This window comes from Melanerpes formicivorus, unplaced genomic scaffold (assembly GCF_026170545.1).
Source record: "Melanerpes formicivorus ecotype bairdi unplaced genomic scaffold, bMelFor1.0.p_v2 SCAF_182, whole genome shotgun sequence".
Classification (NCBI taxonomy): domain Eukaryota; kingdom Metazoa; phylum Chordata; class Aves; order Piciformes; family Picidae; genus Melanerpes; species Melanerpes formicivorus.
The window spans coordinates 42,409-55,978 of NW_027142534.1; the positions used below are offsets into that span (position 1 = coordinate 42,409).

At 55.9% G+C, this 13,570-nt stretch overlaps 1 protein-coding gene across 3 annotated transcripts in view; it reads right to left on the reverse strand.

Moving 5' to 3' along the window:
* Positions 1-12,929, reverse strand: part of LOC137457533 (zinc finger protein ZFP2-like) — a 30,506-nt gene extending 17,577 nt beyond the window's left edge. The window contains exons 1-3 of one of the 3 annotated variants that reach the window (XM_068169398.1): positions 4,498-4,697; positions 3,669-3,932; positions 2,970-3,064 (exon numbers count right to left, since the gene is read on the reverse strand). In XM_068169398.1, coding sequence (XP_068025499.1) covers positions 2,970-3,064; positions 3,669-3,803 — 230 coding nt within the window. In that variant the 5' untranslated portion in view covers positions 3,804-3,932; positions 4,498-4,697. Of the gene's footprint in view, positions 1-2,969; positions 3,933-4,497; positions 4,698-12,818 lie in introns of those variants that run through there. The other 2 variants (XM_068169401.1, XM_068169400.1) reach the window with 2 other exon arrangements.
* Positions 12,930-13,570: the final 641 nt, after the last annotated feature.

Here is a 13,570-nt window from a genome sequence, read left to right on the forward strand (position 1 = left end):
AAGCCCAAGGCAAGTTAGGAGTAGGAATGTCTTTTTGCCACCAGAAGAGATCATGAATCCTATTACTAAAACACAGCAGTAAGCCTGACTGTGAGATCACATAGAAGCTGTAACTTCAAAGTTAGCAGATTTTATTGTAGTCCCACTTTAAATATAGTTTCCTACCAAATAGTTTCACAGAATGTTGGAAGGTACCTCCAGAGATCACTGAGACCAACTTCCCTGCCAAAACAGCATCATCTAGGCGGGCTGCACAGGAACACATCCAGGTGGGTTTTGAAAGTCTCCAGAGAAGGAAACCTCACAACCCCTCTGGGCATCCTGCTCCAGTGCTCCATCACCCTCACCATACAGAAGTGTTTCCTTGTATTGAGGTGGAACCTCCTGTGCTCTTGCTTGTACCTGTTGTTCCTTGTCCTGTCACTGGGCACCACTGAAAAGAGCCAGGCACCTTCATCTTGTTACCTACCCTTCAGATATTTATAGACATTGATCAGATCCCCTCTCAGCCTTCTCTTCCCCAGACTGAACAAATCCCCCAGGTCTCTCGTTCCAGGGCTTCACCACTCTCATGGGGAAGAACTTCCTCCTCACATCCAGCCTGAATCTCCCCATCCCCAGCTTCATTCCATTCCCCCTAGTCCTATCACTACCTGATGTCGTGGATATGCCCTCAGAAATGCACGGCAGATCCATCAACGAAAATATAAGTTTATTTATATATATACAAACTCTGTAAGGCGGTATTTACAATCGCCCTTCACAGGTATCAATATTCGGTTAGTGGAACTATCTGTACAGAATGTTATGTATGGGCACTTAAATCAAAATGATTCACAGAAATTAGAATCTAAACTGAGTCAGAGAGTGGCGGGGGAGGGGTTGGTCAGTGACCGGCAACCCTCCACCCGGAGCAATATAAACGCTATCCTAAACGAAGCTCTACAAAAGGGCTTGGCTTACTCACAAGCTGAGAACTTCGTGGAGTCTTTCCTCAGTAATGTTTCTAATCCAGACAACGTGGCACGGATGTGCCGTAATAAGGAGGCAGGAAATGGCTCCGGCCGCGTGGCCGCACCGCGTGGCTCTGCTGTTCTCTCCCAGGATACAAAATTCCTCGCTCAGAGTGGGGGGCAGTGGCAGGTCAGCAACGCTGGTTCACACGGTCTACCAGGTTTTCTCCTACGATGGATCACGCAGCGGTTGATCCCACGGAGTGCTGTCCACGGCACCGCACACAGCTGGGTGACGGTGGCAAAAGGACCACGAGGCCTCCCGAAGCACTGGCTGGCATGCACGCACACACACAGGCTCCAACACCGAGGTGGGGGGGGCTCATTTGCCAAAGACCCCTATTTACCATTTGCCCCAGTGAATACTGGCCCAATAAGCATCTGTTGCCAATGCAAACATTAACCAATGAACTACCAGCTACCAAATATGGCCTGAGTATATGCTATACTCGGGGAAACAAACATATAGCCTGCCTCTAGTGCTGCAGGGGTGAGACCACGCCCAGGTAGGCTGTTTACCTGGACTCAGTGGCGCCAGGATCCTCCCTGCTGCCTCCAGAAAGGAGGGGGGGACAAAGGAGGGTTAACACATACAGAAATATATCCTACCCAAATGTTTGGGGCACAATCCTGATCATAAGCATCCTTCACTACACCTGAGATCCTGAGAAGTCCTTCCCCAGCCTTCCTGTAGGCCCCCTTCAGATACTGGAAGGCCACAATGAGGTTACCTCGGAGCCTTCTCTTCTGCAGACTGAACAGCCCCACCTCCTTCAGTCTGCCCTCATAGGAGAGGTGCTCCAGCCCTCTGATCATCCTTGTGGCCCTTCTCTGGACACCTTCCAGCACCTCCACATCCCTCTTGTAATAGGGGCTCCAGAGCTGGACACAGTACTCCAGGTGGGGTCTCACCAGGGCTGAGTAGAGGGGGAGGATCACCTCCCTTGACCTGCTGGCCACACTTCTCCTCATGCAGCCCAGGATCTGATTGGCTTTGCAGGCTGCAAGTGCACACTGAGAGCTCATGTTGAGCTTCCCCTCCACCAGCACCCCCAAGTCTCTCTCCTCAGGGCTGCTGTCCAGCCAGTCGCTGCCCAGCCTGTATTTGTGCCTGGGATTGCCTCCACCCAGATGCAGGACCCTGCACTTGCTCTTATTGAACCTCATGAGGTTGGCTTGTGCCCACCTCTTCAGCCTGTCAAGGTCCCTCTGGATGGCCTCCCTTCCCTGCAGTGTTTCTGCTGCACCACACAGCTTGGTGTCATCAGCAAACTTGCTGAGGGTGCACTCAATGCCACTGTCCATGGCACCCACAAAGATGTTGAACAAGACAGGTCCCAGGACTGATCCCTGAGGGACTCCGCTTGTCACTGGCCTCCACTGGGACATGGAGCCATTGACAGCCACTCTTTGGGTGCAGCCATCAAGCCAGCTCCTTATCCATCCAGTGGTCCACCCATCAAACCCATGTGTCACCAGCCTGGAGACCAGGATGTGGTGTGGGACAGTGTCGAAGGCTTTGCTCAGGTCCAGGTAAATGACATCAGTTGCTCGCCCCTCAGCTATTAATTTTGTCACCTGCTCATAGAAGGCAACCAGGTTGGTCAGGCAGGATTTGCCCTTGGTGAAGCCATGCTGACTGTTCCAAATCACCTCTTCCCTATTCTTCTGAGCCAGCAGTGCCTCCAGGAGGATATGCTCCATGATCTTTCCAGGCACAGAGGTGAGACTGACTGGCCTGGAGTTCCCTGGTTCCTCCTTCTTACCCTTTTTGAAGATGGGGGCAATGTTTCCCCTTTTCCAGTCTGTGGAGACTGCCCCAGACTGCCAGGACTTTTGGAATATAATAGAGAGGGGTTTAGCAACCTCATCTGCCAGTTCTCTCAGCACCCGTGGGTGTATCCCATCGGGTCCCATGGACTTGAACACTTTCAGGTTCTTCAGGTGATCACTAACCTGATCTTCACTTCCCATGGGCAGTTCTTCCTCCCCATCCCTGGCATTGTCTTCCATAACATCAGGAGTGTGGCTGGAGGCCCTGGCAGTGAAGACTGAGGTAAAGAAGTTATTAAGTACCTCAGCCTTTTCTTCATCGCTTGTGACCATGTCACCAGTTTCCTTTCTGAGGGGGCCCACACCTTCCCTAGGCTTCTTCTTCCCATTAATATACCTGTAAAAGTTCTTAGTGTTCCCTTTAACCTCCCTGGCTAGATTCAATTCAAACTCTGCTTTGGCTTTCCTAACCAGGTCTCTTGCTGCTCGGGCAGCTTCCTTGTATCCCCCCTGTTCTAGCTGTCCTTCCCTCCACTTCCTGTAGAGTTTCTTTTTAAGTAATAGTGTTCCCAGTAGCTCCTTGCCCATCCAGGCAGGCCTCCTATCATTCTTTCCTGCTTTTCTCTTTGTTGGTATACAGAGCTCCTGGACACAGAGAAGGTCGTCTTTGAATCCTGACCAGCTGTCCTGGGTCCCTCTTCCCTCCAGGGCTCTGTCCCACGACACTTTGGCTATCAGATCCCTGAAGCCATCAAAGTCTGCACACCTAAAGTCTGGGGTCGTAAGCTTAGAATAGTTCCTCCTGATTGCCCTGAGGAGATTAAATTCAACTGCTTCATGGTGACTGCAGCCAAGACTGTCTCTGAGCCTCACATTGCTTACCAGCCCTTCCCTGTTGGTGAGAACAAGGTCCAGCATAGCACCTTTTCTTCTTGGTTCCTCTACCATTTGGAGGAAGAAGTTGTCTTCTATGCAGTCCAGGAGACAACTTCCTCCTCCAAATGGTAGAGGAACCATGTCTTCCGGGGAACAATGTCTTCTGCTGAAGCTCCTCCAAGGAAGCTGCAGGACTTCTCACCACCAAAACCATCAAGAACAGGATGCCCCAGCCCAATCCAAACCTTCCAGTCCAAGTCAATGCAGTTCCTCAGCCACAAGCAGACACTCAACAGCTCAGCCTCATTTGGTTGCCTGCCAGCAAGCATTTTCCCAGAGGCAGAGCAGCTGCAGCCAAGCAGTGTACTTCTGACCATGCTTCCTGCCAGCAGAGCTGACAAAAGCTCTGCACAGCTCTCAGCCTGCAGCCACACAGCAAAAGCTCCTCCTGCCCTGAGCCCTTCTGTGCTCAGGAGGCCTGGAGAGAAACTGAGAATCACTCTGCAACCCCCCAGGGAATCTTTGTGCCTCAAGAGCTTGCAGAGCACAGAGGCCTTGGATGCCACCACCCCCAGCATAGCCAAACTGCCCCACAGCTGACACCAGCACCAGGCGCTCCCAAGCTCAGGCTGAGCACAGCACCCACGCCTGACACCCCCACGGCACCCAGCACACAGCCTGCCCACAGCTCCCCCCCGCGCCTGGCCCTCAGCCCAGCCGCTGCCCTTCAGCACAGCAGCCGCCCGGCACCTGCCAGCACAAAGCCTCCAAACCCCCAGGGCTCCCCCACACACCCCTACAGCAGCCTCTGCTGCAAGCCACACCCCACGCTCACCACCACCTCTCCTGCACACAGCAGCCCCCACAGCGCCGCTGCCAGCTCAGCTCTGCTGCCAGCCCAGCACCCAGCACAGGGACACAGGGACACAGGGCCAGGGCCAGCCCCTGCAGCCCACCAATGGCTCCACCTGCAACACAGCAGCAGCCAAAGGGGGCCTGCAGCTGCCCCCACCAGGGGAAGGCAGCAGCACAGCACCACAACGAACCCCCAAACACATGCACCCACAACCCCACACACCACACCCACCCACCCCCAATACCTCTGCCCTCCCCCACACACCCCCCCACAGACACACACACACACCCCCCCACAACTCCCCACACCACCCCCAACACCACACACCCCCACAGCTCCCCACACACTGCCCACAGACACACACAGCTCCCCACAACCGCACCCACCCCCTCGCACCACCCCACCACTCCCCACTCCAAGCCTCCCCACCCCGACCCACACCACAGCCACACACAGCCTCCCCCAGCACCAACAACTCCTACCCCCAAACCCACACAGCCCCACGGGCTCCTCACCAGCCCCTCACACGCCCCTCTCGGACCCCAAGCCCCCACCCAACCTCACACACGCCCCCACAACTGCACAGCCCCCAACAACCACCCCCCACGGACACCAGCCCCACACCTCACCGAGCCCTCCTCAAGCCCAGCTCCAGGACACAGCCCTCAGCCCCAGGGCATCCCAATGCCAACCCCACGAGCCGCTCCCCCAAGCCCCAAGGGATCCCCACCCCAGCAGCCCCCGCTCTGCCCCGCGCCTGCCCACACCTACCCCACAGCCCAGGCCAAAGGCGCGCAGAGCAGGAGGAAGAGGAAGGAGGAAGAGCTCGGAGCAGAGGCAGCTGCCGACTGCCGTCCCCTGCAGCCCCCTGGCAGCCTAGGCGAGCAGAGAGCGATGCAGTGGAGGCCCCGCACCGGCCACTTTGCAGCCCAGCCCAGGCGGGGGCTGGGGCCGCAGGGGAAGTCCCGCCCACGGCCGGGCAGCCGCAGCCAATCAGAGGCGCCGGATTACCCCAACCACGCCTCCAAGTCCCAGCGGGGAGCTGCGGCCCTGGCTCCGCGCGGGGCATGCCGGGAGGGGGCACGGCAGCTCCGCAGCAGCTCTGACCCAGCAGCTGCGCACAGCTCCCAGGAGCTTTGGCTCAGCTCGGAGAGCTTGCGCAGAGGTTTCCAGGAGCTCTGGAGAGCTTCGGAGGATTTTTTTCGCTGAGGATTCTCTGCAGGGTTGGGAACCCAAAACCTCCTCCCAGCCTCTCCCAAACTCTTGCAAAGAGATTTCGATGCCTCCCGAGGGGGCTTGGGGCAGCTCCGGGGGATCTGAACGGCTCGGGCAGAGCTTTTCTGTCGCCTTCCAGAGTCTCCAGCAGGTGCTGAGGACTTTTCCGGCAGTTTTCAGCCTTTTGCGGCGTTTCTGAAGGATTATTTCCAGCCCCTTTCCGTTCCTTTTGAAGCTATTTTCCTCATTTGGGGCTGATTTTAATGGTTTTGGGGAGATTTTGCTTAGTCTCAGCATTTTGAATGACTTTTGAGTATTTTAATCCTTTTTTTTCCCATGATTACTGAAGACATTTTGATCATTTTCAGGCCTTTTTAATGATTTTTTTGAGATATTTAAACCAATTTTAGGGGTTTTCTAATGATTTTTTGAGGTATTTTTATTATTCCCAGGCCCTTTCAATGATTTTTCAAGTATCTTTACTCATTCCGGGTCCTTTTAGTGAGTTTTGAAGTAATTTTGATTATGTTTGTGCATATTTTATGTTTTTCTACAAGATTTTGATTCTTTTCAGGCCCTTTGAATGATTTTCAGAGATTTGGATTATTTTTTAAGCCACTTTTTACAAAGCATTTTGAGTGCCCAAGTAACTCCTTAAAATCCTCAAGTCTTCAAACAGAGCTTTTGAAGCATCTTTAGGGAGGTTTAGGAGGTTCTAATAGTTTGGAAAATGTCAAAATCTTTCTCAGAGTGCTGAAACAGGAATCCAGAGGCACAAAGCTGTCAGCTCCCTTGAGCTGCAGCTACAGAATTTGGGGGGTTTGAGATGTGAAGCATCAGGACTGTGCAACCTGCTGCTCCTGGCAGAGTTGATCCAATCAGAGAAGAGTTTGGGTTGGGAAAACCCCAAATTCAGCTGGCAGCTGTTGGCAGGAGGAACATTGCCCTGCTTGAAGCAGAGTCTTTGAACTGCAGCTGAGGGTTCAGAGCTGCCTTAGGAGGAGACTTGAGCCCTGGGGATGTATCCCAGTGGGAGTTGTGTTCTCAGCCCCTGAGTGCTGCTGGTTTGCCACAGGGTTTCACAGACAGACTCACTAAGGTTGGAAAAGACCTCCAAGATCATCAAGTCCAACCTTCTACCCACATCTCCATGACCACTAGACCATGGCCCAGAGTGCCACCTCTACTCATTTCTTGAATACATCCAGGGACAGTGACTCTCCCACCCCCCTGGGCAGCCTGCTCCAATGCCTGAGCACTCTTGAAGCAGAGATTTTCCCTCCTCTCCAACCTAAATCTCCCCTGGTACAATTTCAGGGCATTTCCTCTTGTCCTGTCATTGGTTACTTGGGAGAAGAGGCCAATATTGGCCTCACTCTGATCTACTTTCAGGTCCATGTAGAGATCAATGAGGTCTCCTCTCATCCTTCTCTTCTTCACAATAAGCAATCCCAGCTCCCTCAGCCTCTCCTCACCAGACCTGCTCTCCAATCTCCTCACCAGCTTTGCTGCCCTTCTCTCTCCCTGCTCCAGCACCTCAGTGACTTTCTCATACTGATGCCCAAAGCCAAACACAGCACTTGAGATGCAGTCTCACCAGTGCTGGGGCCAGAGAGACAATCACTTCCTGCTGGTCACAGCCCTTCTGATCCAGGCCAGGGTGATGGAGGTCTTCCTAACCACCTGGGTACACACTGGCTCATGCTCAGCTGCCTGTCTACCAACACCCCCAGGCCCTTTTCTGCTGGGCAGTTTCCAGCCACGCTGCCCCAAGCCTGCAGCCTTCACAGGGTTGTTGTGATGCTGGCACAAGAGCCAGTGCTTGGCCTTATGAAACCTTCTGGAACTGACCTTAGCCCAGCAGCCCAACCTCTCCAGACCTCTCTGCAGAGGCTTCCTACCCTGCAGCACATCAACACTCCCACTTCATGTTGTCTGCACGTTGCTCACTCTTTCATTTCTTGCTGTTTATGTGGCAGAAGATGCAGTCAGAAATCACCTGAAGTGCCACCACCATCAGGGTTTGTCTGGTGAACATTGAAAGGCTTAGAAAATACAGACCAGGGGAAAAAAAAACCCAAACCAACAAGAACACACCTAACAAACACTAAGATGAGCATTAAAACTCCAGTTGAGTTATAGCCAGCCTGGGTTTCAAATGTTCCCATAAGCAATCATAGAATCGGTTCTGGGAGCTCTGTGCTTTGCCTTGGCAGGGAGGTGAGGGAGACAAATATCTGCTGCTCAGCACTGACTAGGTCCAGCCCATGGCTGTGGTCAGCATCATAGTATCATAGTATCAGTCAGGGTTGGAAGGGACCACAAGGATCATCTAGTTCCAACCCCCCTGCCATGGGCAGGGACACCCCACACTACAAGTCAGGCTGGCCAGAGCCTCATCCAGCCTGGTCTTAAACCACCTCCAGGAGCCTGGTCTTAAACCACCTCCAGGAGCCTGGTCTTAAACCACCTCCAGGAGCCTGGTCTTAAACCACCTCCAGGAGCCTGGTCTTAAACCACCTCCAGGAGCCTGGTCTTAAACCACCTCCAGGAGCCTGGTCTTAAACCACCTCCAGGAGCCTGGTCTTAAACCACCTCCAGGAGCCTGGTCTTAAACCACCTCCAGGAGCCTGGTCTTAAACCACCTCCAGGAGCCTGGTCTTAAACCACCTCCAGGAGCCTGGTCTTAAACCACCTCCAGGAGCCTGGTCTTAAACCACCTCCAGGAGCCTGGTCTTAAACCACCTCCAGGAGCCTGGTCTTAAACCACCTCCAGGAGCCTGGTCTTAAACCACCTCCAGGAGCCTGGTCTTAAACCACCTCCAGGAGCCTGGTCTTAAACCACCTCCAGGAGCCTGGTCTTAAACCACCTCCAGGAGCCTGGTCTTAAACCACCTCCAGGAGCCTGGTCTTAAACCACCTCCAGGAGCCTGGTCTTAAACCACCTCCAGGAGCCTGGTCTTAAACCACCTCCAGGAGCCTGGTCTTAAACCACCTCCAGGAGCCTGGTCTTAAACCACCTCCAGGAGCCTGGTCTTAAACCACCTCCAGGAGCCTGGTCTTAAACCACCTCCAGGAGCCTGGTCTTAAACCACCTCCAGGAGCCTGGTCTTAAACCACCTCCAGGAGCCTGGTCTTAAACCACCTCCAGGAGCCTGGTCTTAAACCACCTCCAGGAGCCTGGTCTTAAACCACCTCCAGGAGCCTGGTCTTAAACCACCTCCAGGAGCCTGGTCTTAAACCACCTCCAGGAGCCTGGTCTTAAACCACCTCCAGGAGCCTGGTCTTAAACCACCTCCAGGAGCCTGGTCTTAAACCACCTCCAGGAGCCTGGTCTTAAACCACCTCCAGGAGCCTGGTCTTAAACCACCTCCAGGAGCCTGGTCTTAAACCACCTCCAGGAGCCTGGTCTTAAACCACCTCCAGGAGCCTGGTCTTAAACCACCTCCAGGAGCCTGGTCTTAAACCACCTCCAGGAGCCTGGTCTTAAACCACCTCCAGGAGCCTGGTCTTAAACCACCTCCAGGAGCCTGGTCTTAAACCACCTCCAGGAGCCTGGTCTTAAACCACCTCCAGGAGCCTGGTCTTAAACCACCTCCAGGAGCCTGGTCTTAAACCACCTCCAGGAGCCTGGTCTTAAACCACCTCCAGGAGCCTGGTCTTAAACCACCTCCAGGAGCCTGGTCTTAAACCACCTCCAGGAGCCTGGTCTTAAACCACCTCCAGGAGCCTGGTCTTAAACCACCTCCAGGAGCCTGGTCTTAAACCACCTCCAGGAGCCTGGTCTTAAACCACCTCCAGGAGCCTGGTCTTAAACCACCTCCAGGAGCCTGGTCTTAAACCACCTCCAGGAGCCTGGTCTTAAACCACCTCCAGGAGCCTGGTCTTAAACCACCTCCAGGAGCCTGGTCTTAAACCACCTCCAGGAGCCTGGTCTTAAACCACCTCCAGGAGCCTGGTCTTAAACCACCTCCAGGAGCCTGGTCTTAAACCACCTCCAGGAGCCTGGTCTTAAACCACCTCCAGGAGCCTGGTCTTAAACCACCTCCAGGAGCCTGGTCTTAAACCACCTCCAGGAGCCTGGTCTTAAACCACCTCCAGGAGCCTGGTCTTAAACCACCTCCAGGAGCCTGGTCTTAAACCACCTCCAGGAGCCTGGTCTTAAACCACCTCCAGGAGCCTGGTCTTAAACCACCTCCAGGAGCCTGGTCTTAAACCACCTCCAGGAGCCTGGTCTTAAACCACCTCCAGGAGCCTGGTCTTAAACCACCTCCAGGAGCCTGGTCTTAAACCACCTCCAGGAGCCTGGTCTTAAACCACCTCCAGGAGCCTGGTCTTAAACCACCTCCAGGAGCCTGGTCTTAAACCACCTCCAGGAGCCTGGTCTTAAACCACCTCCAGGAGCCTGGTCTTAAACCACCTCCAGGAGCCTGGTCTTAAACCACCTCCAGGAGCCTGGTCTTAAACCACCTCCAGGAGCCTGGTCTTAAACCACCTCCAGGAGCCTGGTCTTAAACCACCTCCAGGAGCCTGGTCTTAAACCACCTCCAGGAGCCTGGTCTTAAACCACCTCCAGGAGCCTGGTCTTAAACCACCTCCAGGAGCCTGGTCTTAAACCACCTCCAGGAGCCTGGTCTTAAACCACCTCCAGGAGCCTGGTCTTAAACCACCTCCAGGAGCCTGGTCTTAAACCACCTCCAGGAGCCTGGTCTTAAACCACCTCCAGGAGCCTGGTCTTAAACCACCTCCAGGAGCCTGGTCTTAAACCACCTCCAGGAGCCTGGTCTTAAACCACCTCCAGGAGCCTGGTCTTAAACCACCTCCAGGAGCCTGGTCTTAAACCACCTCCAGGAGCCTGGTCTTAAACCACCTCCAGGAGCCTGGTCTTAAACCACCTCCAGGAGCCTGGTCTTAAACCACCTCCAGGAGCCTGGTCTTAAACCACCTCCAGGAGCCTGGTCTTAAACCACCTCCAGGAGCCTGGTCTTAAACCACCTCCAGGAGCCTGGTCTTAAACCACCTCCAGGAGCCTGGTCTTAAACCACCTCCAGGAGCCTGGTCTTAAACCACCTCCAGGAGCCTGGTCTTAAACCACCTCCAGGAGCCTGGTCTTAAACCACCTCCAGGAGCCTGGTCTTAAACCACCTCCAGGAGCCTGGTCTTAAACCACCTCCAGGAGCCTGGTCTTAAACCACCTCCAGGAGCCTGGTCTTAAACCACCTCCAGGAGCCTGGTCTTAAACCACCTCCAGGAGCCTGGTCTTAAACCACCTCCAGGAGCCTGGTCTTAAACCACCTCCAGGAGCCTGGTCTTAAACCACCTCCAGGAGCCTGGTCTTAAACCACCTCCAGGAGCCTGGTCTTAAACCACCTCCAGGAGCCTGGTCTTAAACCACCTCCAGGAGCCTGGTCTTAAACCACCTCCAGGAGCCTGGTCTTAAACCACCTCCAGGAGCCTGGTCTTAAACCACCTCCAGGAGCCTGGTCTTAAACCACCTCCAGGAGCCTGGTCTTAAACCACCTCCAGGAGCCTGGTCTTAAAACACCTCCAGGAGCCTGGTCTTAAAACACCTCCAGGAGCCTGGTCTTAAAACACCTCCAGGAGCCTGGTCTTAAAACACCTCCAGGGACGGGGCCTCAACCACCTCCCTGGACAACCCATTCCAGGGCTTCACCACTCTCATGGTGAAGAACCTCCTCCTCACATCCAGCTTCATTCCATTCCCTCTAGTCCTATCACTACCTGGAAGAAGTTCTTCATAGAAAGAGAGATTGGCCATGGGAATGTGCTGCCCAGGGAGGTGGTGGAGTCACCATCCCTGGAGGTGTTTAGGAGGAGCCTGGATGAGGCACTTGGTGCCATGGTTTAGTTGATGAGATGGTGTTGGGTGATAGGTTGGACTTGATGATCTCAAAGGGCTCTTCCAACCTGGTTAATCCTATCCTATCCTATCCTATCCTATCCTATCCCTCCCCCACAACAGCTGCCACCCACCCCGGGGAGAGATGAGGGAGCAGAGGGGAGGAGCTGGCTGTGCATTCTGCTTCCAGGGCAGCTGCAGGGATTATGGGATGGCAGAACAATTCACTATGTCCTGTGCCCACCCTCTGGGCACTGCCCAGCCCCTTGCTGCTCTCTGGCACTGCTGGAGGGATCATCTCTCTGGTCCTCAGCCCACAGCAAAATACTATTGAGCAAAGGACCTCTTCAGCTCTGGCACAGTGCCAGGGTCAGGGCATGGCTGACCTGGACCTGAAAGGTCTTCTCCAGCCACAGGCACTCTGTGATTCTTACTCCTTTAGGCTGGGAAGGGCCAGGTCTGGAAAAACATCCAGGATGAGGCTCTGGGCAGCCTGATCTAGTGTGGGGTGTCCCTGCCCATGGCAGGGGGGTTGGAACTAGATGATCCTTGTGGTCCCTTCCAACCCTGACTGATACTATGATACTAACATCCAGCCTAAATCTCCCCTGGCACAGCTTGAGACTGTGTCCTCTTGTTCTGGTGCTGGCTGTCTGGGAGAAGAGACCAACCCCCACCTGGCTACAGCCTCCCTTCAGGGAGTTGTAGACAGCAGTGAGGTCTGCCCTGAGCCTCCTCTTCTCCAGGCTAAGCAACCCCAGAGCTCCCTCAGCCTCTCCTGCCAGGGCTGTGCTCCACCCCCAGTCCCGGTGCCAGCCCCGCCTGGTGCTGAGTGCGGGCAGCAGGGCTGGGATGAGAGCTGCGCTCTGGACCCTGTCCCTCCCGGCCGCTCTCTGACACCTCCCCGCCCCCCCCCATTGCTGTCCCAATGCACATCCTGCACAGCACAGACTGCAAACAGCCAAGAGCTTCGGGAGCGAACCCCGCGGCCCCCAGCACCGCCGGCACCCCCCTGCCCCTGGCCCAAGCCAAACAGAACAATTCCTCACACTCCCCAAGCCTGCCCCAGCCCCACGGAGCCGCCTGCCCCCCGCGCCCCTCCCGACCCCCAACTCCACACACGCCCCCCCGGCAGCCCCACGCAGCCAGAGCCTTCCCCGCTGCGCTGCCGCCGCCCTCAGCGCTCCCCGGCCCCCTCAGCCCCTCCCGCCCCGCCGCAGCTCACCAGCCCGCCCGCCAGCACCTCCGGCACTTCTCCCGCGCTGCGGCCCCGCTGCCGCCCCCCACGGGGCAGCAACAATGGCGGCCGCGGCCGGCAGGGGCAGCTCCTGGCTGTGCCTCGGCAGCGCCCAGGGGGAGGGGCTGCCGCGCTCCAGGCTCCTCTCTGATTGGCTGTAGCTTTCCGCTTGTGGGCGGGACTTCTGTTCCAGACTGCTCCCTGCTTCCGCTCCCCGTCCCACGTGGCCGCAGCAGCCGGAGGGGCCGGGCCGGGGTCTCCCTCCCAGCGCTCTCTGCTCGCCAGCAGCCTGCCGGGGCCGGCGGCTCCCTGTGCGCTGAGCTCTTCCTCCTTCTCCTTCTTCTGCTCTGCTTCGCTCTTGTCCCGGGGTCCAGGTGGGGTGAGGGAGTCTCTGAGGCTGAGTTGGGGGTCGTGGGGTGGGGATCAGAGAATGCTCTTGGGGGGTCTGCGAGGGGTCGGGAGGGTCGCTTGGGTTGTGGAAGGGTTTGTGGTGTAAGGGTCGGTGGGGCTGGGAGCCTCTGCGGGGATCTAGAGAGAATTGGTGGGGTTTGGGGGTGGGGCACGGGGCGGGGGGTTGTGGGGTCCGGGGGAGCTCTGCAAGCTTGGCGCTTGGGTCCTGTGCGGTTTGGGGGGGCGGGGGGGTGTCACTGTGATTATGGGGACCTCTGTGCGGCTGTGGGGGTCTGCGGTGTTGGGGGTGGTCGGGGGTGGGGCTGTGGGCTAGGGCAGAAGTGTGCAGG